The sequence below is a fragment of the Gadus chalcogrammus genome, chromosome 23 (genome assembly GCF_026213295.1).
Source record: "Gadus chalcogrammus isolate NIFS_2021 chromosome 23, NIFS_Gcha_1.0, whole genome shotgun sequence".
Classification (NCBI taxonomy): domain Eukaryota; kingdom Metazoa; phylum Chordata; class Actinopteri; order Gadiformes; family Gadidae; genus Gadus; species Gadus chalcogrammus.
The window spans coordinates 15,704,818-15,730,119 of record NC_079434.1 but is presented as its reverse complement, the minus strand read 5'-3'; the positions used below and the strand labels follow the sequence as shown (position 1 = coordinate 15,730,119).

General features: G+C 50.8%; 2 protein-coding genes across 3 annotated transcripts; both read left to right on the top strand.

Annotated features, from left to right (window-relative positions):
- itprid1 (ITPR interacting domain containing 1) lies at positions 1–21,532 on the top strand. Its single transcript, XM_056584847.1, has 20 exons — positions 1–255; positions 790–906; positions 1,943–1,994; positions 4,060–4,097; positions 5,718–5,771; positions 8,232–8,280; positions 10,200–10,277; positions 10,629–10,831; positions 11,327–11,781; positions 12,139–12,515; positions 13,164–13,174; positions 13,502–13,513; positions 13,934–14,034; positions 14,499–14,561; positions 14,613–17,141; positions 18,489–18,616; positions 18,724–18,835; positions 19,251–19,508; positions 20,054–20,104; positions 20,300–21,532. The coding sequence occupies exons 2-19, from the start codon at positions 846–848 to the stop codon at positions 20,099–20,101; spliced, it is 4,629 nt and encodes a 1,542-aa protein (XP_056440822.1). The 5' UTR covers positions 1–255; positions 790–845; the 3' UTR covers positions 20,102–20,104; positions 20,300–21,532.
- Positions 21,533–21,829: 297 nt separating this feature from the next.
- On the top strand, positions 21,830–25,052 carry ppp1r17 (protein phosphatase 1 regulatory subunit 17). 2 transcript variants are annotated; one of them, XM_056583613.1, is made up of 4 exons: positions 21,830–22,053; positions 22,877–22,987; positions 24,459–24,623; positions 24,895–25,052. In XM_056583613.1, the coding sequence occupies exons 2-4, from the start codon at positions 22,906–22,908 to the stop codon at positions 24,963–24,965; spliced, it is 318 nt and encodes a 105-aa protein (XP_056439588.1). In that variant the 5' UTR covers positions 21,830–22,053; positions 22,877–22,905; the 3' UTR covers positions 24,966–25,052. The 2 variants fall into 2 exon arrangements, with proteins under 2 accessions (XP_056439588.1, XP_056439587.1); XM_056583612.1 differs by having other exon boundaries at positions 22,874–22,987.
- Positions 25,053–25,302: the final 250 nt, after the last annotated feature.

Sequence of the window (25,302 nt, the reverse complement as noted above, 5' to 3'; positions counted from 1 at the left end):
TAGCTCCTTGTATGGCTGAGAAGTTGGACCGGAGTCATTTGCATCCCCCTCCCGTCCGTCCCTGTTTACAGAGAGGAGCGTCTGATGTGTGTGTTCATGTGTTTGCTCTGCTCCGCCTGTCTGTCACAGGAGGCCACCCTGGTGCCCGAGTCGACTCGAGCAGAAAGCACTCATCGCTTTTGGGACTCAAAACCGCCGAGTTGGACCATGTAGTGGAACCCGGAATTATGCTCCTCAGTTCAACTGCAGTAACAGGTGAGTAGCCGATCACATCAGGGAGGTAAGACTCAACATGTGGTACTTAGCGAGAGAGAGAGCGAGAGAGAGCGAGAGAGCGCGAGTGAGAGAGAGAGATATGTATTTGTAGTTTGTTTTTGTAAATCTGTGGTGTGTATTTGTACAAACCAGTTTTTGGTGCGTGTGTGCGTGTGTGTGTGTGTGTGTGTGTGTGTGTGTGTGTGTGTGTGTGTGTGTGTGTGGCGTGTATCTGTAGAGTTTGTTTGTGTGGTTTGTTGGAATGTGTTGGTAAGAATCTGGAAACAAGTTCCTAATTCACATTTGCTTACATACAAATCAAGTTTTATATATAAATGTGTGTTTGTGTGTGTGTGTGTGTGTGTGTGTGTGTGTGTGTGTGTGTGTGTGTGTGTGTGTGTGTGTGTGTGTGTGTGTGTGTGTGTGTGTGTGTGTGTGTGTGTGTGTGTGTGTGTGTGTATGAAACAGTATTACTCTCTCAAGTTCTACACCCGCTTGTTGCCAGCTCTGCTAACCCCCCTGCCCCCATCGTAGGTGTAGCTAGGGTTAGAGGTGGTGGTGTGGCGAGGAGTTGGTACTGTTGGTGAAGCATGGATCCTCCCGATTCCGCCGGGTTGCAGAAAGTCGGCCTACGCAGGAGGCTGTGCCGGGGTAAGTAGCCCTCTGTCCCGGGGTACTACTGTCCGTCCCATGGTACCTAGCCCTCTGTCCCGGGGTACCTAGCCCTCTGTCCTGTGTTACCTAGCCCTCCTCCGGTGGTAACTAGCCCTCCTCCGGTGGTAACTAGCCCTCCTCCGGTGGTAACTAGCCCTCCTCCGGTGGTAACTAGCCCTCCTCCGGTGGTACCTAGCCCTCTGTCCCGGGGTACCTAGCCCTCTGTCCCGGAGTACCTAGCCCTCCTCCGGTGGTACCTAGCCCTCCTCCGGTGGTACCTAGCCCTCTGTCCCGGGGTACCTAGCTCTCTGTCCCGGGGTACCCAGCCCTCTGTCCCGGAGTACCTAGCCCTCCTCCGGTGGTAACTAGCCCTCCTCCGGTGGTACCTAGCCCTCCTCCGGTGGTACCTAGCCCTCTCTCCCGGGGTACCTAGTCTTCCTCCGGGGGTACCTAGTCCTCCTCCGGGGGTACCTAGCCCTCCTCCGGGGGTACCTGTCCCGCTGTAGAGTCCCCTCACCACCGGGCTCTCCCCTGGACCAGCGTCACATCCATGGTCTCATTGTGCGATGGTACATCATGGCCTCATTGTGTGATGGTTCATCACGGTGACATTGTGTGATGGTTCATCATGGTCTCATTGTGCGATGGTACATCACGGTCTCATTGTGCGATGGTTCATCATGGTCTCATTGTGTGATGGTTCATCATGGTCTCATTGTGCGATGGTACATCACGGTCTCATTGTGCGATGGTTCATCATGGTGTCATTGCGTGATGGTTCATCATGGTCTCATTGTGTGATGGTACATCCTGGCCTCATTGTGTGATGGTTCATCATGGTGTCATTGTGTGATGGTTCATCATGGTCTCATTGTGCGATGGTACATCCTGGCCTCATTGTGTGATGGTTCATCATGGTGTCATTGTGTGATGGTACATCCTGGCCTCATTGTGCGATGGTTCATCATGGTCTCATTGTGCAATGGTACATCCTGGCCTCATTGTATGTCATTGTATGCTGTGTTCCCTGCAGATAACCACAGGCAGGACAGTATCAGAGATTGGCTCTCCTCCAACGTCGACGTGTGAGTATTTGTCTGCCTTATCAACTGTGCTCAGTTTCAAGAAGCTGGATTACCAGGTAAACCGGTTTTACGGATTGCCACAATATTTGGTTACAAATGCTATCCTTAGACTACCCTCAGTTCAGTTGCCATTGCGACACACACTGTGAGCCTGAAGCCTCAGACACACTTCCTGCTGTCGAGGAATGCTGCTGATTAAAGTCTGATCAGCTTAAAGGTGCAGTGTGTAGGAGTGAGCGGCATCTATTGGTAAAATTGCAGATTGCAACCAATTTAGTCCCCCCCTCCTCTACCAACAAGTAAGACAGGGATTATGACTAAACATCTCTGTAGAGCCGTTTGTCCGTTCTGGGCTCCTGTAGAAACATGGCGTCTCCATGAAGAGGTCCCCCTCCCATGTAGATATAAAGGCTCATTCTAAGGTAACAAATGCAATTAATCTTATTTTCATGTAATCGTACACTAGATATAACGAACGCGTGAATATAAAATTATATTTCTGTCCAGTCCGTCCCGCTGGATGCCACTAAACACTTCATCCTGGTTCGTTTCTCCGTCTAGTTAGGACTTCCCCGTAACATATGGGTATCCTCACTCACTGTGTGAGTCATATGCCCCTTTTCCACCGCCAGTACCAGCTCCACTCGCAACCACTTAGTGTGGCACGACTTGGTTTGGTTCCAGGCACGTCGTGTTTCCATCTAGAATGTACATCTTCAACGTGGGCGGGTCGTCATACCAGCATGCGCGAAACTGCGACACAAACACGACCACGGGACAAACAGACAGGGTGACGCACAGGAGTGTCTGCAACTCTGCCACAGTCCACGGCGTGCTCTTGAGCGCTGGTCCTGCCATGTTCAATAATCAATCACTATGGTTGACTGAGCGCTGATGATAGTATTTAAAGATGCCGGGTGTCTGGTGTCGGGCTGTCGGGTGTCAGGCTCGGACTTCACGCTCATCATTATTCGTCCAGTGGCGTCACTCTGGCCAATCAGTGGCCAACGTCACACAAAGGTATCAGTATAGCTCTCTTGGAACCTTGACGGAGGTGAGACAAAAGAAGTACCAGCTACCAGGTAGCAGGTACCTCATTTTGGCGATCGAACCGCAAAAAAAGGCGGGTCGAGGCGAGTTGAGCTGGTACTGTCGGTGGAAATGGGGCATTAGTGTGTTCACCTCGTCTGCACCAGTCCTCTGCTGTTCAACATAGAGACACAGCCTCAACACACAGCCTCAAACTCAGCCTCAACACAGCCTCAACACTTTGACGTCCTTATAGAACCTACTGGTGATGTTCAACGCACACCAATACCTGTTTTAGAAGGGGGTGGGGGGGGGCAGATGTCCTATGGGGGTTCAGGGCTTATGAAGGTTCAGCTTCATTGGGGTTCAGGTATCGACAGCTTGTTTCCCCATCAATCTCATTGTCAGTGTTCGATAGATGAGTTCGAAGCCTTTCCTGGAAGCGCGTTATTCAGAGATTCAGATTGATTGCACTTGTTCCTGGAGCCTGAACATCCAGGAAACCGTGCGTTTGAAACCAGTGTTCAAGAGATAACCTGACCTGCTTCTTGAAACGGGCCATTATTGTTTATTACCCTTTGAACAACACACATACACACACTGTGACACAAACACACTGTGACACATACAAACTGTGAAACACACACACACTGTGACAAATATAAACACACTGTCACACACTGTGACACGGAAATACACAAACGCGCAATAACACTGACACATAAACACACAAACTAACACTTTGAACACATGTCGTTCGATGATATGTATTAATGTGTGTGTTTCTGTGTGTGTGACGGGCTGGTCATGTGTTTACGTCTGTATTTCTTGTGAATGTTTGCTTGACTCTGTGCCAGTTTGAGTGTATCTTTAGGTATCGATGCGTGTCTATTTGTTGGGATTTCCTTGTACGTCTGTGTTGTTTCTCCGCGGACACTGGCTCTGGGTGTGTGTGTGTTTAGTGCACGCCTTTGATCACATGTCTTGTGCCATCTTGTCGGGTGGCTCCTTGTATTAAGTTGACCTGTGATTCCAGGGAGGATGCAAAGCGAGAGGCTGCGTCGGAGCGGGCAGGTATGGCAACTGGAAACTCGATAAACTCATGAGCCTTGCCTGATCTTCCTTGTTCGCTTTTCTCTTCCGTCATGTTTCTTTAATTCTCGGAGAAAACATGTTTTGTTCGATTCAGCTCACTGATATGGTAAGTACAATTCCTGCTTTTGCCTCAACATTTCTCCCTGAAAGCAGAGTACATTTACTCAGAGTGATGTTTTAGAACGCAGACATTAAATGACCGAACTCCAATCAGACTGCTGCTTGACTCCTGATAAACCAAAACAGGAAACACACATTTAAGGAGTTAAATGTCTTTTACAGTCTACAACATCTACGGCAGAGACAAGCCAAGGTTAAAAATGAGTACGAGAAAAGGAGAGAGGGACAGACAGAGAGGTGTATGGCAACGCTATAAGGTTATTAAATATATTGGTATAGTCTAGAATAGGTTGGTATATATATTGGTAAAGTCTAGCATGAATTGTTAAACAGTTCTTTAGTAGTTTGGAGGTTGGTTGGTCTTAGGTAACCCCGACTCTGTCTTCAGAGAGTTAAGATCTGTCCCTTTGGAGACAGGGGGAGGAATGGGAGGGAAACCGTCGACCTCTTTGGCGACTTAGTGGGGACCACTCTTTATGGACTGCTTATTCTTAACGGAGAAGGTGCCATTGTTGTTGTGCTCTTCCCCTGCGCCGGCACCCAGCATCACCCCGCTCACCCCAGGCATTCAAACATTATGCAAATGCCTCCTGCGGCGCCATGGGAACGGGGCCGGACGCCTGGGCCTCTGGCCGCTCTCCTTCTTCGCCCGGGGTTTCCTCCGGCCCTTAATCCCCTTATGTCACAGAGACACGCCCCCTGGGCTGCTGTCCTGCTTGCCGCCTGCACCTTGCTGCTTGCCGCCTGCACCTTGCTGCTTACCGCCTGCTCCTTGCTGCTTACCGCCTGCTCCTTGCTGCTTACCGCCTGCTCCTTGCTGCTTACCGCCTGCACCTTGCTGCTCACGCCAGGCTCTGGGGGCTCTGTGCACGGCTTTTGTGTGTGTTCTATTTTCTTGTGTGTGTGTGTTCTCTGTTATCGTGTGTGTGTGTGTGTTAGTGTGTGTGTTCTGTGTTCTCTTGAGACATAAACACACACATACTAACACTGTGAACACATGTATTTCAATGATATGTACACGTGTGTGTGTGTGTGTGTGTGTGTGTGTGTGTGTGTGTGTGTGTGTGTGTGTGTGTGTGTGTGTGTGTGTGTGTGTGTGTGTGTGTGTGTGTGTGTGTGTGTGTGTGTGTGTGTGTGTGTTCCGTTTCCTCTTGTGTGCGTGTTCTGCGTTCAGGCTGACACAACCTTACACGTGTTTAAAAATGTGTAAACATTTATCCAACGGGCCGATACAGAATCATAATAGTTCCTTTTTATCAAACTAAACAATCACAAACACCAAGCAGTGCCATGATGGCAGGAATTCACCGCGTGAACTTCATGTCAGGCTTGTCCGTCAGACCTCGCACTTCTTCTCCATGCTAGTAGAGATGCAGAGAGCTGGTCATCCATCAGCGGCCTCACTACGGTGTCACCATCAGAGGTGTCCGCCTGCCTTCCCTCAGCTGCTCTGAGGTCTGTGTTGTGTCCGTCCCGCAGTGCCCATGCGGAGGAGCCCCAGCGAAGAAGATGACCTAGCCTTGGGTGTCGAAGGTAAACAAGCTTCCCGTTCCTGCACTTGTACGGGTAGCCTCTCCCGGGGAGGAATGCTGAGCAGGCTCAGACCCACGGCTGACAGGCCCTGAGGAGGTTCTCACCGTCCACCCGACTCGGGGCTGACCGTCACCGTGGAAACCCTGACGAACACAACCGTTTAGAGGGTTTCCACGGAAGATTGTTTTTTTTTGTGTTACTTTTTTGTTCATGTTGTTGTGTCTGCGTGCCAGTTGGATCCTTAATTGTTTTCGGAGTTAAATTTAGGAAGGTCATGTCCCACAACAGAGAGGAAACGTGATGTTGTTTGCTCTAACAGAAGGACCAACCTGTTGTGCAGTTACGATGACAACAATGCTTGGTGTGTGTGTGTGTGTGTGTGTGTGTGTGTGTGTGTGTGTGTGTGTGTGTGTGTGTGTGTGTGTGTGTGTGTGTGTGTGTGTGTGTGTGTGTGTGTGTGTGTGTGTGTGTGTGTGTGTGTGTGTGTGTGTGTGTGTGCATTGAACTCTTAGGTAACTGGGAGCGCTGCACGGCCTCAAACAAACAAAACATTGCTAGGGAGCTAATCCAAACAGAGCCAGCTGATACTTACCAGTGACCTCCACCCTACCTCCCAGTCTGGTCCTCCTCTAACCTCTCTCCCAGTCTGATCCTACCCCACCTTCTCTCCTCCACTGTCTCTCCTCCACCCTCTCTCCTCCACCCTCTCTCCTCCACCCTCTCTCCTCCATCCTCTCTCCTCCACCCTCTCTCCTCCACCCTCTCTCCTCCACCCTCTCTCCTCCACCCTCTCCTACACCCTCTCTCCTCCACCCTCTCTCCTCCACCCTCTCTCCTCCATCCTCTCCTCCACCCTCTCTCCTCCACCCTCTCTCCTCCACCCTCTCTCCTCCACTGTCTCTCCTCCACCCTCTCCTCCACCCTCTCTCCTCCACCCTCTCTCCTCCACCCTCTCTCCTCCACCCTCTCCCCCACCCTCTCTCCTCCACCCTCTCTCCTCCACCCTCTCTCCTCCACCCTCTCTCCTCCACCCTCTCCCCCACCCTCTCTCCTCCACCGTCTCTCCTCCACCCTCTCTCCTCCACTGTCTCTCCTCCACCCTCTCCCCCACCCTCTCTCCTCCACTGTCTCTCCTCCACCCTCTCCCCCACCCTCTCTCCTCCACTGTCTCTCCTCCACTGTCTCTCCTGCACCGTCTCTCCTCCACCCTCTCTCCTCCATCCTCCCCTCCACCCTCTCTCCTCCACCTTCTGTCCTCCACCTTCTCTCCTCCACCCTCTCTCCTCCACCCTCTCCTCCACCCTCTTTCCTCCACCCACTCTCCCAGTCTGGTCATTCAGGCACGGAAACCAAGGAAACACAAATGGATGGAGGGTTAGATCAGTAGATGGATCAATAGACCCAGACACACACACACACACACACACACACACACACACACACACACACACACACACACACACACACACACACACACACACACACACACACACACACACACACACACACACACATTGCTGGGACAGTCTAAAAGGTTTTGATGGCTGATCCAAACGGAATGGCCCCTGGTCACACTGACTGAGTGGCCCCTGGTCGCACAGACTGACTGGCCCCTGGTCACACAGACTGACTGGCCCTGGTCATACTGAGTGGCCCTTGGTCACACAGACTGGCCCCCTGTTCACACTGGTTCAGCGGGCCTTATCAGTCCCTGGCGTTTGGGGGATAAGTTGTTCCTTTGTTTACTGCGTCTCGCCAGGCTTTGTTATCTCTGTGTCCTCTATGTAAGTGACCCAGGCCGAGTTCTTCTTGGAGTGGAGCGAGCAGAGAACCTGAGGTCACCGCTGACACACGGCTGATTGAAACAACGTGTTCTTTTACGACCATCCCTTTTCAAAAAGTCACCCGTAGCACAGCGAGGTGGAATACTTTGTCCATGTCACCGTGCCAGCTCTGAGCCGAGGAGCACCCTTAACAGGGAGGCTGGACCGCCCGAACCCAAACAGAGAGGGGGAGTGGGAGAGAGAGAGGGAGAGAGGGAGAGAGAGAGAGAGAGAGGGAGAGGGAGAGGAGGGGGAGAGAGAGGGAGAGGGAGAGAGAGAGAGAGGGAGAGGGAGAGAGAGAGGGAGGGAGAGAGGGAGAGGGAGGGGGAGAGAGAGGGGGAGAGAGAGGGAGGGGGAGAGAGAGGGAGGGAGCACGCGCAACAGAATGGGAGAGATCAGAGAAGAAGGGCGAAAGTGTAAAATGTCAGACACCGAGTTGGAGAAATGGAGAATGGAAGTGAAAGAGACTTTGCTTGATGTCAGGATTCGCCTCACATAGTTAGCCAGTCGGCATGGCGACCGCCCCGCCAGCAGCCGGACAGGATCTGCTGTCTGTGAGTCTTTCCTCCCCCTCCGCTGTCGGTGCGTCCATCATGGCTCCCATTGATGCCCCCTCTGGTCTGCTTCTCCCTCCCAGCGTCGGTGTACGGTAGACCGGGAGTGCAGACAGTCCAGGAGTTTCTGAGGTAAGCGTGCGTCCCGACTCCCGTCGCCGTAGAGTGTCTCAGCGGCCGGGGGCTTAGGGAGGATCTGAAGGGTTTATTGATACAGGAACGGGAGGCGGAAATGTCACGGATAATACCTTAAAGGGGAGAGCTTGCATCTGAAAGGAGGTTGGAGCTTCTAAATGATTTTTTATTCGAGGTTTAGGTAAGGGTGAGCCAAGTTTTTATATTTATTAAAAAAAAGGGACTGCTAGTAGAAAGGTGGCTTCAGAAGTCCCATCACATGTCTTCAACATGGCAATACTTATATACAGGAACCTATCTTAAAGCAAATATTGACAATCGTTAAATTACTTGAATTAAGCAGGATATTCAAATATTTTGCAAATCCCAAATGATAAAACTATCTCTAGCTCTTCAAGGGGCTTATCGTCAGGACAGTTTGCTACTGTGTAATGTAAACTTGCTCCTGGTTTGCCCTTTTATGCCGCTCAGGAAAGGTTTCTCCAGATAAAACACGCCCATCAACCAGTTCATCCATCCAGGGATTCTCTCACTGTAAACTGTTTGGTTCTGCTCCCCTTCTGGCCTAGATGATGAAGCTATAACTGGGGCTTAACTCAAGTCACTAAAGGTTATATAACTGGAGCCAAACTCAAGTCGCTAAAGGTTATGTAGCTGGGGCTAAACTCAAGTCACCAAAGTTTATTAAACTGGAGCTAAACTCTAGACATTAGAGGTTATGCAGCTGGGGCTAAAGTCAAGTAACTAAAGGTAATATAACTGGAGATAAACTCAATTCACTAGAGGTTATATAGCTGGAGCTAAACTCAAGTCACTAGAGGTTTCTGTTTGAAGAAGGTGCATATTGCAGGGATAATTATGTAATTGAACGGTTGAACAGTGTTTTATTTTAATGTATTTTTGGTCATTTTGGAAACTGAGTTTGGTTGATCAGCCTGGCTGTGTGTTCATCCATGCTAGATTTCACTCTCCAAACTTTGACATAAACCTCAATCTCAAAGATCCCCCATTTCGTGGTCTTTCCCTCATGGAGATCCTCGAGACGTCCACTTTAAGGCGCAGCTAACCTCTTCAGTGTGAAGGTGCTCTTCAGACACAACAAACCAGAAGGGTATTAGCTACTAAAATAATGAAACATGCTGGAATCGAAGTCGAGTGGAAACTGGAAACACACACACACACACACACACACACACACATACACATACACATACACACACACACACACACAGGTGTTTTATCACCTGTGCTGCTGCTGGGACTAAGCTGCTCCACTCAGCCATATTTACCTTGCAAATAGGGTCCCCCACTCCACGTCCTCCCCGAGTCCTCCCCCCACTGCTCCCTGCCGCCCCCCTCCCACTCCCGGCCCCACCGCACACCACACTGTACACAACATACGTCCACGGCAAGCTTTGCATTCAAAGCGAAATGATCAGGCTGGAGAGTTCTGCCTAAAACCTGGGGAGGGAGGACTGAGGGCACACGACCCAGCCGAAGGAAAGGCATGAAATCACTTCTGTTAGGACGCAGCGGACACGCTTCAGGGCAGGGGCTCGGTGCTGAAACTAGAGGGCAGGATGTAAGTATGAAGGAGCTTTTAGTAATACTGGGTAGAAGGTTCCTCTTGACCTGCTCCTGGTTGTTAGAAGGTTCCCCTGACCTGCTCCTGTTGTTCGAAGGTTCCTCTTGACCTGCTCCTGTTGTTAGAAGGTTCCTCTTGACCTGCTCCTGGTTGTTAGAAGGTTCCCCTGACCTGCTCCTTGTTGTTAGAAGGTTCCTCTTGACCTGCTCCTGGTTGTTAGAAGGTTCCCCTGACCTGCTCCTGGTTGTTCGAAGGTTCCTCTTGACCTGCTCCTGTAGTTAGAAGGCCCCCCTGACTGTCCTCCTGACGTGCTCCCTGTTCTCTGGACCAGGTCTACGAGGTCCAGCCCAACCTTCAGCCGCTGGAACAGCTTCAACTCGGTCGGGACCAGCCACTCCGCCCCCCTGAGGTGAGCCCCTTCCCACCCCCCCATTGTTTACCAAGCAGAATTTGAGAAGCATGACCTCCCTCGTAACCCGCAGGCTAAGACTGAGCATGATGCGTTAAACGTTACGCACTGTTGGTGGTACACCACCGCTCTGTGAATGAACTCACTTCATTGATACAGTGTGTTGTCGTGTTGTTAGGTTTATTGATCAAGTGTGTTGTTATTGCTTGTTGTGATTCTTGAAGGTCCCATGGGCCTGATGTTCCTGATGTTCCTCCAGTGTGATGGATGTGTCTGTTGTTGTGTGATCCCGATGATGATGACGATGATGTCATCGTCATGATGTTCCTGATGTTCCTGATGTTCCTCCAGCGTGATGGACGTGCTCAACATGTGGATGGACGACCCGGAGGAGCTGCTCCTGGACCTGGGCTTCGGCTGCGACGAGCCGGACATCTCGGATCGCATCCCGGCGCGGTTCATCAACGCCCCGTCGCAGGCCCGCGGCATCAACATCCAGGTGTTCCTGGAGGCCCAGAAGAGCCGCCTCGACCTGGAGAACCCTGACGTCAGCAGTGAGTGGTCCTGCAGAGAGCACACACTTCGGCCTAAGGAGGTTACCGTGGCGACACAAGGACCCCCCCCCCCCCCCCCCCCCCCCCGTAACCTTAACTCACAGCTCGGTGTTTTGAGGATACCATGACGACACAAGGACCTCTATTACCCGACTGGTTATTATGGTTACAGAGAATGATACCAAACATTAGTGTGTCCTTGTGTCTCTCTAACTCTGTCTCTCACCCTTCTGTCCCTCTCTTTCTGTGTCTCTCTCGCTCTGCTTCTCTCTCTGTCTGTCTCTCTTTATCTCTCTCTCTCTCTCTGTCTCTGTCTCTGTCTGTCTGCTTCTCCTCCAATGTCTGTCCGTCTGCTTCTCCTCCCCATGTCTCTCTGTCTGACTGCTTCTCCTACCATCTCTCTCCGACTGTCTGTCTCTCTGTCTGTGAGCCTCTCCTCCCCTGTCTGCCGGTCTGTCTGTCTGTCTGTCTCGGGCCTTGTTCTCTGCGTCTCAGACCGCTTCAGACAGCTGGAGGTGCTGCATCAGGTGACCACGGCCTTCTCCGCCCTGGTTGGGTCGGGGCCCCCAAAGGCCCACGGGTCGGTCCAGGTCAAGACCCTCCCGGCGGAGGCCCAGGAGAGGAGGCGGCGCGTGGGCCTGCTGCTCCGACGGGCCTCCAAGATGTCCCTCAACCTGGAGGCCGGGGGCAACGCCGGCGAGGGGGCTCCGGCCGCCGCACTCAAAGGGGACAAGAAGGCCCTGAGCCTCAAGAGGCCGGCCGCACTGAGCCCCCTGGCCGAGGAGCAGGGGCCCCAGGACCCGCTGCTCCCCCAGGTGCCGGGGGCCTTCCAGCCGCAGGACGGGGCGCTCAGGCTGGAGCCGCTGAAGGAGGACCAGCCCCTGGACACCAGCGGCCCCCCGAGGAAGAGGAGCTCGGGGAAGTCCAGGGAGTCCTTTGAGATGGAGGAGGTATGGCAGTGAGTCCTTCAGGATGGAGGAGGTATGGCAGTGAGTCCTTCAGGATGGAGGAGGTATGGCAGGGAGTGGAGGAGGTGGAGGAGGTTTGGCAGTGAGTGCTTTGAGATAAAGGAGGTATGGCAGGAAGTCCTTTGAGACATCCCGAAATGTTCAAGATTAATTGGCCTGCAACCAAGTTATGGTTGCAGGCCTCAGCTGGTGCTATGGGAACGAAATGGAACTGCCTAGCTAAATGTTCAGATCAAGATCCAAATTAGATGAGGTGTTATGTTGGATGATAAGGGGTAGATGAAAGGGGTTGATGAGGGGGGTTTCCCACATGGTCTCATCGTGTTTGTCCCATTCCAGATCCAGAGTTTTGACGAAGGCAGTGTCGTCAGTGGGATGACCGGAGGACCAGAAAACATGGGTAAGACATTTGAATTACATTATGTATTAACAGCAGCTACCTTTATTAAATGGAAAAATAAGTCAAATGTAATACAATGCCTTATTGTGTTATTGCTTGTTAATGGCTTTGATAGTATTGTATTATTTAGTTCAGCTTTGTGCTCTCTGGGACTCTCTACTATGTGGTGCTGTAGGTTCGATGACCGCCTTGTTTTCTTTGTTGGGCTCTCTTCGGTTCTCCTCGTGAAGCAGCGTTCAGGTTGCATCGTAGAACCAGCACTACTTGCTGCGTGGCTCTGTTTGCTTGACTTTGTGTTTCTTTATCTTGCGGTTTTGTAGCGTGATTGAGTGAAAACCAGATGGAATTTTTGATTTACTATGAATTGCTTGCGTAATTGTATTACATTATGATATTTTACTGCATAAGACAAAAGTAGAATAATAAAAACATTTTGGTATTGGAATCCAAAGGGTTAAGTTGAATTACCATCATTACCTCCCTCCTTTGGAGAAAAATCCCACACCTCCAAAGCCACGCCCCCAAATCACATGACTAGCGCGCTAGCTTCAGCAATAGGTCAGCCTCGCCTTGAGGAAGACTCCGGTTCTGAGCAGCGATTGGACGGCCAGAAACCTATCAGAGCCTGTGACGACCACAGGAACCAGATGGTTTTCATTTCTTTGGCAAAGCATTTGATTTATTGATTTATGTCGATGATGTGAAGAGAATTTCCACAAATATGAAAAAAAATATGCTTTGCCTACCCTAGCTCTAAGAGTGATTTAAATCACCCCTCGGCTGAGGGTCATCCCCGTTTGGAAAAGGTGTTTGTGTTGCAGTATAAATATTTCTGTACTAAAGTCCGGGCCCCTGACGAATGGTGCGCTAATGGAGCTTGGCTCGAGGATCAGATCTTAAACAGTAGCAGCCCCGCCAGGCAGTGACCCAAACAGGACCTGTGTTCCCTGTTCGATGCCCGCAGTCCAAAGCAACGTGATGACGCTCCCTACTCCCCTAGCAGATGCCTGGCTCATGACTCAAGAGCTTAAAGTAGCCCTTGTTCAAACAGTTCCTTCATTCTATATACAACAGAGCCTTGCTGCTACCTTCTGTCTGCAGTCTCTTTCTCTTTCTCACCAACCCAGCGTTATGGTTGTCTTGTTCTGTTGGTCTCTCTCGTTTGGTTTCTGCAACTCTGGTCTTTCAAAGTGAAAATTGTTGTTTTTTTTAAATGCAAAGTTAGTCATAGAGGCCCTCTGCCACCATTTCCATAATATGATCATCTGCCTGCTGTGTAAACAGCCTCTCATGTGTTCATAGGATCATGTGCAGGTGAGAACATGAGATTAAGAGTGCTTGTTGATGTTACCCCAGCTCATCACCAGAGAAGAAGACGCCGTTTTCAAATCGAAAATAAATACTATGCCCTGTTGGATTAAATGGCATGAAAATTCGGACACCTTGACAGAAAAACTAAATATCAATGAAAGCACTACCGAAGATACTACGGATCAATTCCAGATGATTCCATGTTTAATAGCATATTTTAAACATACAGTGTGGTTTTTAACCTTTGAGATGGAGTGCATCTCACAAATGGCTTACGGCTCTGTTTAGTATATAAATATCATCCACGGTTGTTGCGACGCAAGTGCTGCACCAAAGCCCTTATTTAAGCTGACACTTTGTTCACAGCTTACTTTATATGTAATGTCGTGTATGTCCCCCCCCCCCCCACCTGTGTCCCGATAGTTTGGGGCCTGGTCAGAACCAACAGCACCCAGTCGGACAGCAGCGGGTTCCTGGAGGAACCCTTTGTACCCTCTCTCGACCCAGGACCAGAGCTCATCAAGGTCTTCCTCACTCTGACAGCTCCTGCTTAATACACTCCTTAACACCACAAGATACTCACTAAGGGTCCTACTATCAAGATACTCACTAAGTGTCCTAATATCAAGATACTCACTAAGGGTCCTAATATCAAGATACTCACTAAGGGTCCTAATATCAAGATACTCTCTAGGGCTGGTCCTTAATATCAAGATACTCAATAAGGGCTGCTCCTTAACATCAAGATACTCACTAAGGGCTGGTCCTTAGTACGACCAGTCTGAATAGTTTGACTAGTAAGACCAGTAAGACGGGTTTGACCAGTACTGCCAGTGAGACCAGTCTGACCGGCACGACCAGTCTGATCAGTACGGCCAGTAAGACCAGTAAGACCAGTCAGACCAGTCCGGCCAGTCCAGTGTTGTCCCAGCAGAGTGTTTCTGAGCTCCTCATCAAGCAGCCTGTTTCTCTCCTCGTGTTGTTGCAGACGTTGGCGGTCCTGTCGGGGGACACCCCCCCTCCCTCCCCCACCACCCTCCCCCCTCACCACGTCTCACCGGCCCCCTCCTCCCTCCCCTCCCCCTCCATCCTCCCCCCTCAGCCCCTCACAGCGGCCCCCTCCCACACCGCTGCTCCTCCCCCTCCTGCGTGTCTCCCCTCGTCTCCGGACCCCCCGGCGGACAGAGCGTCCCCCAACCTCACCCCTTCATCCCCCAACCTCACCCCCACGTCTTCGAACCAACCCAAGGAGCCACACAGAGGGAACGGTTCTTTAGGGGAGGAGCCAGTTAGAGGGAGCGGTTCTTTAAAGGAGGAGCCACACGGAGCGAGCTATTCATTAGGGGAGGAGCCAGTCAGAGGGAGCGGTTCTTTAGGGGAGGAGCCACACAGAGGGAACCGTTCTTTAGGGGAGGAGCAACAAAGAGAGAGCAGTTCTTTAGGGGAGGAGCCACACAGAGGGAGCGATTCTTTAGGGGAGGAGCCAGTCAGAGGGAGCGGTTCTTTAGGGGAGGAGCCACACAGAGGGAGCGGCAGGGCTCAGACTGGAGCTCCAGAGGGAGCGGTGAGTCCAGCTGGGTCTTGGGTTCCCCCGGCGGCCTCAAGACCTGGCCTCCGTCCTCCTGGGGAGTCCAGCGTGTCTCCGGCCCGCCAGCGCTCTGCAGTCTCCGCAATGCGGCCGGACGACGAGACAACGAACGATCCTGTCCTGGAGGGCCCTGGCTCCCCAGGCCTCCCTGTCTCTCCAGGCCCCCCTTTCTCTCCAGGCCCCCCTGTCTCTCCAGGCCCCCCTGTCTCTCCAGGCCACCTTGTCTCTCCAGGCCCCCCTGTCTCCCCAGGCCCCCCTGTCTCTCCAGGCCCCCCTTTCTCTCCAGGCCCCCCTTTCTCTCCAGGCCACCTTGTCTCTCCAGGCCCCCCTGTCTCTCCAGGCCCCCCTGTCTCTCCAGGCTCCCCTGTCAGACATGTGGTCCCGGGGAGGACGGACCCCATGGCTGGGGGCCCAGAGTGCGGCTCTCTGGGGCCTCACAGCAGCAGTGGCGGGGGTGTGGAGCAGAGCGGCGAGAAGCCCCGTGACACGGTTCAGGATACGGCCGGGGTCCGGCCCGGGGACGCGTTCTGGACCGGGTCGGGGCGTTACCCTCCGTTTGGTGGCGCCGAGATAACGCAGATGAAGGCAGGGTCGTTACCTCTCCTGGTGGAGACGGACATCGATGCAGCCGAGATGTCCCTCCCAGGGTCTGGAGGGCTTCCTCAGGGCACGGGAACAGCTGCCGACGCAAAACACGGGGTAGGAGAACGTCCTGAAAGATCAGGTCATCACTTGGTGGAAACTAACCTAGATGAGGTGGGGAGGGCCTCTTGGACCCTCGCTGGGGCCCCGGCTGGGGAGTCCGAAGCCAGAGACCCAGCGCCCCGCGGACGATACGGCGGACTGTTGGAGACGGATCTAGATGAGCTAGAGAGCACTGATTTTGCAACTCATTTTGAGACACTCGCCGTTGAAGGCAAACAGTCCAGGAGACTCCAGGAAGTCCTGGAGACGGACATCGACGCAGTGGAGAGCGCAGAACCTTCTGAAGGAGGTGCCGCAGGAAGTGATCCTCCAGGTGGGGTCCCTGGACTTCTGGAAACGCACATAGACGACCCGGACCTGGCTGTGTACACGGGGGGCGGCGGGGTGACCCTCACCCATAGGCTGACCGGGCCCATCGCCGTGGCGAGCCTGGATGAGGTGTTTGAGACCTCGCTGGACGGCTCGTCGCCGGACAGCGAGCTGGGCGACGTGGACGCCATCTGTCTGGAGCTGGGCTCTGACGGCCTGGTCTACTGGGCCGAGCCCGTCCGGGTGGCCTCCACCTCCCCGGCTCTGAGCCAATCAGACCGCGGCACCCCCTCCTCCCCCGCTGGCCCAGTTGCTTTAGACTCCTCCTCCTTCTACACCCCGGACCGGTTGAAAACGCTTCCCAGCGGGGATGCGGACGCTCCCGTCGGCGTGGAAACGGCCTCCCCTCCCCCCGCCTCGCCCCCCCCGGCCCCTCGGAGGAGGTGCGGCTCGGTGTCGGTCCAGATGCCCTCATGTCCGTCCAGCCGCAGCGTGTCCCACATCGTCCGTAGGAAGGACGTCCCGTACGCGCCGGCGCCGGCGTTGGCCCCCCGGCCCGCCCTCATGTCGGCCTCCCTCCCCTGCCTGGACACCTCCACCCCCCTGCGGGCGGTGCAGTCCTGGACCGACCTGCAGCTCCGACGCAGGGGGCTGAACGGCACGGCCTGGGGCGGCCTCCTGGTCTCCCAGAGCCAGGGCTCCCTGAGGGTCGAGGCCCCGCCGACGGCCCTCAGACCCGCCACGGCCTCCTCCTCCGACCCCGCCCTCAGGACGGCGTCCGCCAGCCGCTGGTCCACGGACAGCCTGCCGGGGTCGCCCTCCAGCCTGCGCTCCACCTCGGTGTCGCTGGACACCGGGCTGTGGGCGGAGGACGAGGACGAGGACAGCCGAGAGGGGCGGGGCCGGCTGGAGGAGCACCTGTGGGAGGGGTCGGAGGAGGGCCATCAGGCGTGCTGCTGCTCCTGCGAGCGCCATCACACCTGCGGGGCGACGCGCCTCCGCAGAGCGCACAGCACACAGAGCGTCCCGGTGAGCATCAGCCGGTGGCATAGGGTTGTTTCCTTCTTCATCGTCTTCTTCCTACTCCTTCTTCATCGTCTCCTTCCTTCTCCTTCTTCATCGTCTTCTTCCTCCTCATCGTCTTCCTCCTTGTTCATTCTCTTTTTTTTCCTCCTTCGTCATCGTCTTCTTCTTCCTCCTGGTTCATTGTCTTTTTCTTCCTCCTTCGTCATCGTCTTCTTCTTCCTCCTGCTTCATCGTCTTCTTCCTCCTTCTTCATCGTCTACTTCTTCCTCCTTCTTCATCGTATACTTCTTCCTCCTTCTTGATCGTTTTCTTCCTCCTCCTTCTTCGTTCTTCACTACTTCAACTCACATTAGACTCATTGATAGACTAAACATTTTTTTTACATTTTCACTTTTCTAGCTATTTCTGCACAATGATTACAAAAGGAGGAAGGCTCAGCGTCTGTTTTGTTGAAACACCATTTTTGTTTCAGATAAAGTATTAAAATATGCTATGTAAACGTGCATTTTAGAAAGATTAAGACGAATGTCACATCTTTTTCTGCCTATAATTCTTGCTCATCGGGCATAAAATAAAAAAACAACAAACCAGCAAGCAGAATAATCGAAATAGTGACTGGAAGGGATTACATTGGTCGAATGATTCTGCTTTTTTTTTTTGAATTAACATACTAAATATGACGCTCCATTTCAGCCAATAGGACAAGCTCTTCTGATAGACATTATACAATTTGCACCAATGAGCTGCAAGATTGACAATGGGCGATCTCTCTGGTTTTCCATGACCACTAAACAAAACCTACTGGTTGCTACGTCACAGCGTTGTGATTCTTGTAAACACCTTTCACGACAGCGCAGCTGTTTTCCATATCAATGTCTCATTTGCATTTGCAGAGCACTTGTCCTATTCTTTTGCCTCTCTCTCAGGTCGCTATTCAGCTTCTTATATAGCCCCTGCATTAATTCCTATTACATCATATTTATCAGAAGCCCCTTCATCTGAACCCAGATTTGATCAGATGTAGGGATAACGTGTGCCTTTTATTTCTCCTGTATGGACAAACACTGATAACATGTGTTTACATATCCCTCAATATCCAACTCACCTGACAAATGGTTGAGATGACTTTAAAGTTTGGACATTTAGAGGAGCTGGGCCTCACAACACTTCTAATTCAAAAAACGAAAGCCAACAACATGTCAGAATCATGGCACAGCATTGCAGTCTCAACCTCCAAGTACCCTGAATCCAGCTCCTACTGCAGCATCTGGCCAGTAGGAACCCCTGGCGGCCTCCAGCAGCTGTGGGTCCGTCGGTAACGAGCCCTGATCTCTGTCCCTCCCGCTCCAGTATTCCCAGGAGGAGCTGGAGAGCATGATCTTCTCCCTGAGGAGGTTCCGGGTGGTGCTCGCGGACATCGAGGAGCAGGTGTCTGACGACCAGGCCTCCGTCTTCACCGCCCTGTCAGCCTCCGTCAGGTGATGGTGCTCAGTAGGAATATGTTGGTACCCTGTCCGCCTCCGTCAGGTGGATGTTGCTCCACCCTGTGTGTGGGGAGGTGCTAACCGGCTCCCCCACCCTTTAGGGAGGAGGTGTGTGACATCGCAGAGCTGAGGAGGAAGGTGAAGCAGGAGGCCGGGGAGCTGGAGCTGCAGCTGAAGGAGCTAACGCACCACTACGACGACAACTTCCAGATGGTCGGTTGACGTGCGCGCACACACACTTGTACACGCACGCACATGCACGCACACATGTATTTACACACATTTACACACACATTTACGCGATCACACGCACATTTACGCACACCAAAATATCTACCACAACGAAACACGTTATGCCAGAGCTTCCCCAGATTTATCATTACAGCGTAGGGGTCAGATCAGCAGAGGTGGGTAGAGTAGCCCTAAAATTACAATTGATCCAAAAAGTCACTCAAGTATTCAAAACAGAGTAAATGTAACGCGTTACTACCAACCTCTGCAGATCAGGAGCTGTAACCAACCCTAGCACAGCCTTTTCGACAGTAAATCTAACTTGAACCTTCCATCATGTCTATCCTTAAGTGTTTTAACAGGCTGGTTCTGTGTTTGACTTCTTCTGCCTGAGCAGAAGATGCAACGACTCCTGAACGAGCAGACGCTCCTCTGCTCCCAGCTCAGACTCCTCCCCCCCCCTGGGATCACGCTCCCTGTGGGAGGGGCCACCACGCCCGTCCGGAGCGTCTCCACGCAGTGCAGCCTGTCCCCGGCCCCTAAACAGCAGGGCAACCCCCTGCCCAGCCCCGGGGGTCCGGCCCTTGACAGTCCTATGCTGGTCTGCACCACGACCAAACCGGACAAGCTGGACTTCGTGGGCTTCCTGCAGAGAGTAAGGCCCAATCCCATTTCTACCCCTTACCCCTTCCCCTTACCCCTTCAAAACAAGGGGGAGGGGTAAGGGGAAGGGGTAAGGGGTAGGAATGGGATTGGCTGAACACCCCCCTCCGGGAGGGGCCCCCAGACTCATTTCACTAGCTTAACGTTTTTATAGATTGCATTCAATATCCTGCCCTTGGTTGAACACCTAGCCTCATACAAGTATTGCTTTGAAATGTTTTTATCACTTCTTCATTTTACAATCATTGCTTTGTGAAACTGTACATGCACTTGGACAAAATACCTTAAATGCAGCTCCAACATGCTAAAGGCATTCCTTGAACCCTCAACTGTCACTGTGGTTGTTAGCTTTGCTGTGTTAAGGGAGCGGTCCAGCTGTTCATATCGGATGCTCTTTACTCAGTCAATGGTGTTGTTGGTGCCAATGGATTCCTTTTTCTATTGTGCTGGGAACACTAGGGGAACTTAGCTTGTGTTTTGCTGAATACTAAATTATCTCCTATGTATATTAATGATGTTTTATTGCTTGTTTTCCAGCTAAAAGATTCCTTGCGTCCATCTGTGAATGCAGAGTCCTTGGAATGAGAGGTAGTTGCAGTTATTATAATTTATAATATTAACTACATATTACAGCACAACACAACTAAATTCAGTAATCATCAAATCAGCCAAGTAGCATAAATAGGGCAGTTTATATTAAATCTGTTAAGAATATCCCTGGACTTTTGGTCTCAGTTACAGCGGCAGAGCAGTAATACTTCACTGTTTGGACTTTTCTTCCAGTGTGACTGAAGAGTCTTCCTCCACGGCCGTCTGTTTGATACGCAGAGGAAACTACAGAATGGATGAACGTTTGATACGATGAAGAAACAACAGAACGAATGGACGTTTGATATGAAGAGGAAACTAGAGAAGGGATTGACGTTTGATATGAAGAGGAAACAACAGAAGTCATCATTATTAGCGTTTTGGGTGTCATGTGGCCCCGGTCCCGGAAGGTTGCTAGTTCGATACCCGGCTCCTCTTAGCTGAGTGTCGAGGTGTCCCTGAGTAAGACATCTAACCCTAAATGCTCCCGACGAGCTGTCTGCAAGGTTGACACACCGTTGGTGTTTGAATGTGTGGATGAATATGTGGATAGGTGTTTGAATGGGTGAATGTAAGGTGATATTGGAAATCACTCTTAGTGGCCACTGGTTAGAACAGTGCTGTATAAGTGCAGTACATTTGCCATTCATCATTATTATAATGTATATAGAAATACAAATAATATATATTGTTGGCAGCTCCAAACATTATGCAAATATAAAGCAATGTAAATTGTTGAGTGAAACAAAATGGTGACCTAGTCCATGCTTTTTAAAAACATAACATTGTATGTATTTTTTATAGTAATATATTCCAAATGACATTTCACATAATATTTTCATAATCTTTATATCATGTGATTTATATGATTTTGAATGTTTAAGATTTGCCTCAATCTTAAGACCCGACTCCATTTAAGACTTTTCTAAAGGCAGAAATAGAAATAAATGAATGCAATGAAATGAATTAGGGCAGTGTGATTTATTTGAGTATCAACATTGTACATGAATACCACAGCAATGAAACTGAGGAAATTATACCAAATATAACTATAACCACAAGATATGAACTGTGTCCTCTAATGGTTATAAACCATCAACATGGTTGATCATTAACAGAGCATGAATCAAGCTCTGCTGTTAACTACACATTTTGATTATCATCAACAGTATGGAATTTAAAAAATGCAATATTTGTTGTATTTATTTATACAGTATGGTTCCGTGTTTCAGTACCGCGTGTGTGTTCTGTGAGAAGTAAGATGTGATGCTCTTGTTCTCAGAGAGTTGGAACAATAGAGCTGGAGGCTCCACACACTTGAAGGTGTAGAGGTGGTGTGTGGCTCCTTCACCACAGCATCAAACAGCCTGAGTGGTTTATTAGTGAAAGCCTTATACGGTGGTAATATATTTATGTTTCTATCTATATATTGAATTCATCATGAATGCATTAGTCACACATTTTGTTTCTTTCGCGCTCCATTTGAGCTCCATAGAAGGTTCTTTGTTTTTCTTTCAAAGTGGATATTCTTTTATCCAAATTTTTATTGTTTCAATATTTTAATAACATGCTGCATAATTAACTGAACTCGATTAACTCAAAACACAATCAACGCTGCACCACATAGTACTATAGTATATTATTATAATGAGGTTGGTTAGGAACATGTTGATGTTCCCTTGTATGCTGGTGTTTGGATATCAAAGTGGATTGTGGGAAGGCTAGGGTGAGGTGGCAGCAGGGGTACTTGATGTCGTCATAGCAACGATGGATGAGTAGACAAAGGGGTGGGACTTGCTCCTCTCCTGGGTACATAAACGAGGGAGGCGGGCTTTGTGTCCCAACGCTGACCAACTAGACATCTGCCTTCCCTCCATCCCTAACTGTCTCTCTGTATCGGTCTGTCTGTCCAGCTGTCTGTCTGTCTAGCGGCCAGCTACACTGCTAAGGTAAGACCTTTACTTCCTTCCTGCTTGTGATTGTATTTAAGGTGTTCATGGCTGTAAGGGGTGTATTGTTCTAAAGGTTTCCTTACTTTGAGCGATAACGTCCATGTCCATCTGCCTGCCCCTGGAAAACTCATCAACCTTATCTTCGTCTGTTCTGAGATCTTCTGTCAGTGTGTGCATCTCTGCCCTATACACTTTCTTAAGTGCTCTGACTTGTAAAAGTAAGAGAACCCTGGAATCAGTTCAATTACAAGGACAAACGCGTCAGACGAGAAATCGTAAACTCTAGACTTTTGTGAATTGCTGTGGTTAGTGATGGAAGGAGGGCAATAATGTTCCAACCTTTTCTGAAAGGGAAACTAGAAAAACAAATTCTAGGAAAAATACGAAAGTCACGTATTTTAGACGGTAGACGCAATGCAACTGGCATTGTTGATCACTTTCAAATTCAGAACTGAGATGATGTTATGATGTAATTTAGGAATGAAATGTAATTGTTATGTACCATTGTTATGATGTAATTTAGCTGGACATGAATGAAATGGTGTCATTTAGTTGGACATACTTGGAGATGATGTATGTGGGGGGAGGGGGTTAGGGCTAGGAGGGACGGGGGGACGTGGGGGGGGGGGGGGGGGGGGGGGGCTAGCAACGGCACTAGCAACTAGCGATTGCATATGAGACACTGGGAGCTGGGAGGGACATCTCTGGTTCGTCACAAGGTTAAGGGAGAGAGCAAAACAAAGAAGGGCAAAAATGGCCTTTCCGTGCTGGTGAATAATTGATGCGTGTGTCGTTACGTGATCTCCTCTGCTCCCAGAAGGCTCCAGGCGGGGGAGGTCGTCACCAGTCATGGCCAGCGGGTGTGTTTCCGCCCCGGACAGCCGAGCCGAACAGAGACTAGCGCCGACCGCTCAGGAGGACAGCTGTACCTGTGAGTGGACGGCCAGGAGGACGAGCTAGACCCCAGAGAGGGAGGGAGAGAGAGAGAGAGAGAGAGAGGGGGAGGGGGAGAGAGAGGGGGAGGGGGAGAGAGAGAGGGGGAGGGAGAGAGAGAGAGGGGGAGAGAGAGAGAGAGAGAGAGGGGGGGGAGAGAGAGAGAGAGAGAGAGAGAGAGAGAGAGAGAGAGAGAGGTCCACTCATCTAGAAAAGAGAGAGAGAGAGAGAGAGAGAGAGAGGTCCACTCATCTAGAAACAATAGAAAAGAGAGAGAGAGAGAGAGAGAGAGAGAGAGAGAGAGAGAGAGAGATCCACTCATCTAGAAACAATAGAAGAGAGAGAGAGAGAGAGATATTATCTCCTCTAGAAACAACTGAACAAAGAGAGAGATCCTGTCATCTAGAACCAATAGAAGAGAAAGAGAGAGCGAGGGAGGGAGAGATTCTCTCCTCTAGAAACTATAGAGAGAGAGAGAGAGATTATCTCCTCTAAAGAAAATAGACAAGAGAGACAGATCCTATCATCAGAACGGAAAGCCCTTGCGAACGGGAGGAGTAGGAACAGCTTGGTTAGAGGTATGGGCGTGGAGGAGGATGGCGACCCTGAGACAGAGCATTGATTATAGTGTTCGGTTGCTCATTAACGTGCTCCAGATAAGATGCTCGATAACCTTACTCATAGACGCCAGTATGCCTCAGACAGGGCTGTCTCTCTCTCTCTCACACACACACACGCACACACATACACATGCACACACACACACACACACACACACACACACACACACACACACACACACACACACACACACACACACACACACACACACACACACACACACACACACGCACACTAACACACACACACACACACACACACACACACACTATAATAGATTTGATACATTTTTTAATCATTCATCCACATCATGCGTTGTCTTGTTTTCATTGAGTTTCCAACAACATACAAAGAAATACATTTTCATTCTCTTACAGAAACACAATGCAAAACAGTGAACACAATGCAAAACTCACAACAGTGAACACAATGCAGAACACACAACAGTGAACACAATGCAGAACCCACAACAGTGAACACAATGCAGAACACACAACAGTGAACAGTAAATGCAGAACACACAACAGTGAACACAATGCAGAACACACAACAGTGAACACAATGCAGAACACACAACAGTGAACACAATGCAGAACACACAACAGTGAACACAATGCAGAACACACAACAGTGAACACAATGCAGAACACACAACAGTGAACACAATGCAGAACACACAACAGTGAACACAATGCAGAACACACAAACAGTGACCACTACAAGAGGCTGTCTGAGAGCTCTCACAGGAGAGATGGACAGGATCTGAAGTGGTCCTCAGTGTCCTCATGTTCTCACAGCCAGGCGATGGATGTTCTCTGTGTCTTCGCTTCGGTCTGTGTCCCGCACAGACCAGGAGGTGAACCTGTCCGACGAGAGCCCAGGGGTCACCATGGCGACGCGGGAGGCCGGCGACGGCGCCGTGTCCGCGGGGGTACCGGCCCACGGAGCGGACCAGCAGAAGAAACCGCGCAGGAAGGACACGCCGGTCCTCACCGCCCCGCCACACATACCCGGTGAGGGGGACCCCCCACGGTGACCTCCTCAGGCACCCGCTCACACCCACAGACACACGGGGGGTTCAAGGGCCCCTGTTTCAGGGGACATGGTCTGGGGACCCCCATGCCCTGGGTGCAGACGTCTCCGTAGGTCCCGGTCTTCACCCCAGGAACGCTTCTTAGCTTTTAGTCGGTCCAGTGTGCAGTAAGCAATATGTGAACATAACGGACAACAACCGAATCAAACAACTCATTGGACCTCAAACCTCCGTTCCCTTCTGTCTTGTAGGCATACGGCTGCTGATGGGAGAGAGGCCGAGCGTCTTCCTGGAGGACGAGGAGAGGAACGGGAGGGAGTAGAGAAACAGCGCTCTTTGAACTATTTTTAACCAATGGGGTTTTTTTCGTCAGGCCAACTCGATTAAATGTAGCTTTCAAACTTTCAAAGTATGTGTGTTTTTGTCAACGAAAAGTATTTCCTTGAACTGATTTCCACATTCCAAGGTTCATGCTTTAAAATGGCAGCAGGCTCATTTTGGATGAGTTCGCTCTCCAGGGGTTGATGACCACCTGCAGTCCGAGCACTGCTTTCTGACAGCTTCCACATGTAGCCTACTCCTTTTTGTTTAATAGTCATACAGACTTGACTATGGCTCGTTCAGCCTTCCTATCATTAAACGATTAACGATCTCCTAGT

Bases quoted from the DNA above. Each gene is read 5' to 3' on its own strand.
- ppp1r17 (XM_056583613.1), top strand. From the start codon at position 22,906: ATGGCCAGCGGGTGTGTTTCCGCCCCGGACAGCCGAGCCGAACAGAGA. The intron at 22,988-24,458 runs GTGAGTGGACGG...TGTCCCGCACAG, and splicing joins TCAGGAGGACAGCTGTACCT to ACCAGGAGGTGAACCTGTCC. The intron at 24,624-24,894 runs GTGAGGGGGACC...TCTGTCTTGTAG, and splicing joins CGCCCCGCCACACATACCCG to GCATACGGCTGCTGATGGGA.
- itprid1 (XM_056584847.1), top strand. From the start codon at position 846: ATGGATCCTCCCGATTCCGCCGGGTTGCAGAAAGTCGGCCTACGCAGG. The intron at 907-1,942 runs GTAAGTAGCCCT...TGTTCCCTGCAG, and splicing joins ACGCAGGAGGCTGTGCCGGG to ATAACCACAGGCAGGACAGT. The intron at 1,995-4,059 runs GTGAGTATTTGT...CTGTGATTCCAG, and splicing joins CTCTCCTCCAACGTCGACGT to GGAGGATGCAAAGCGAGAGG.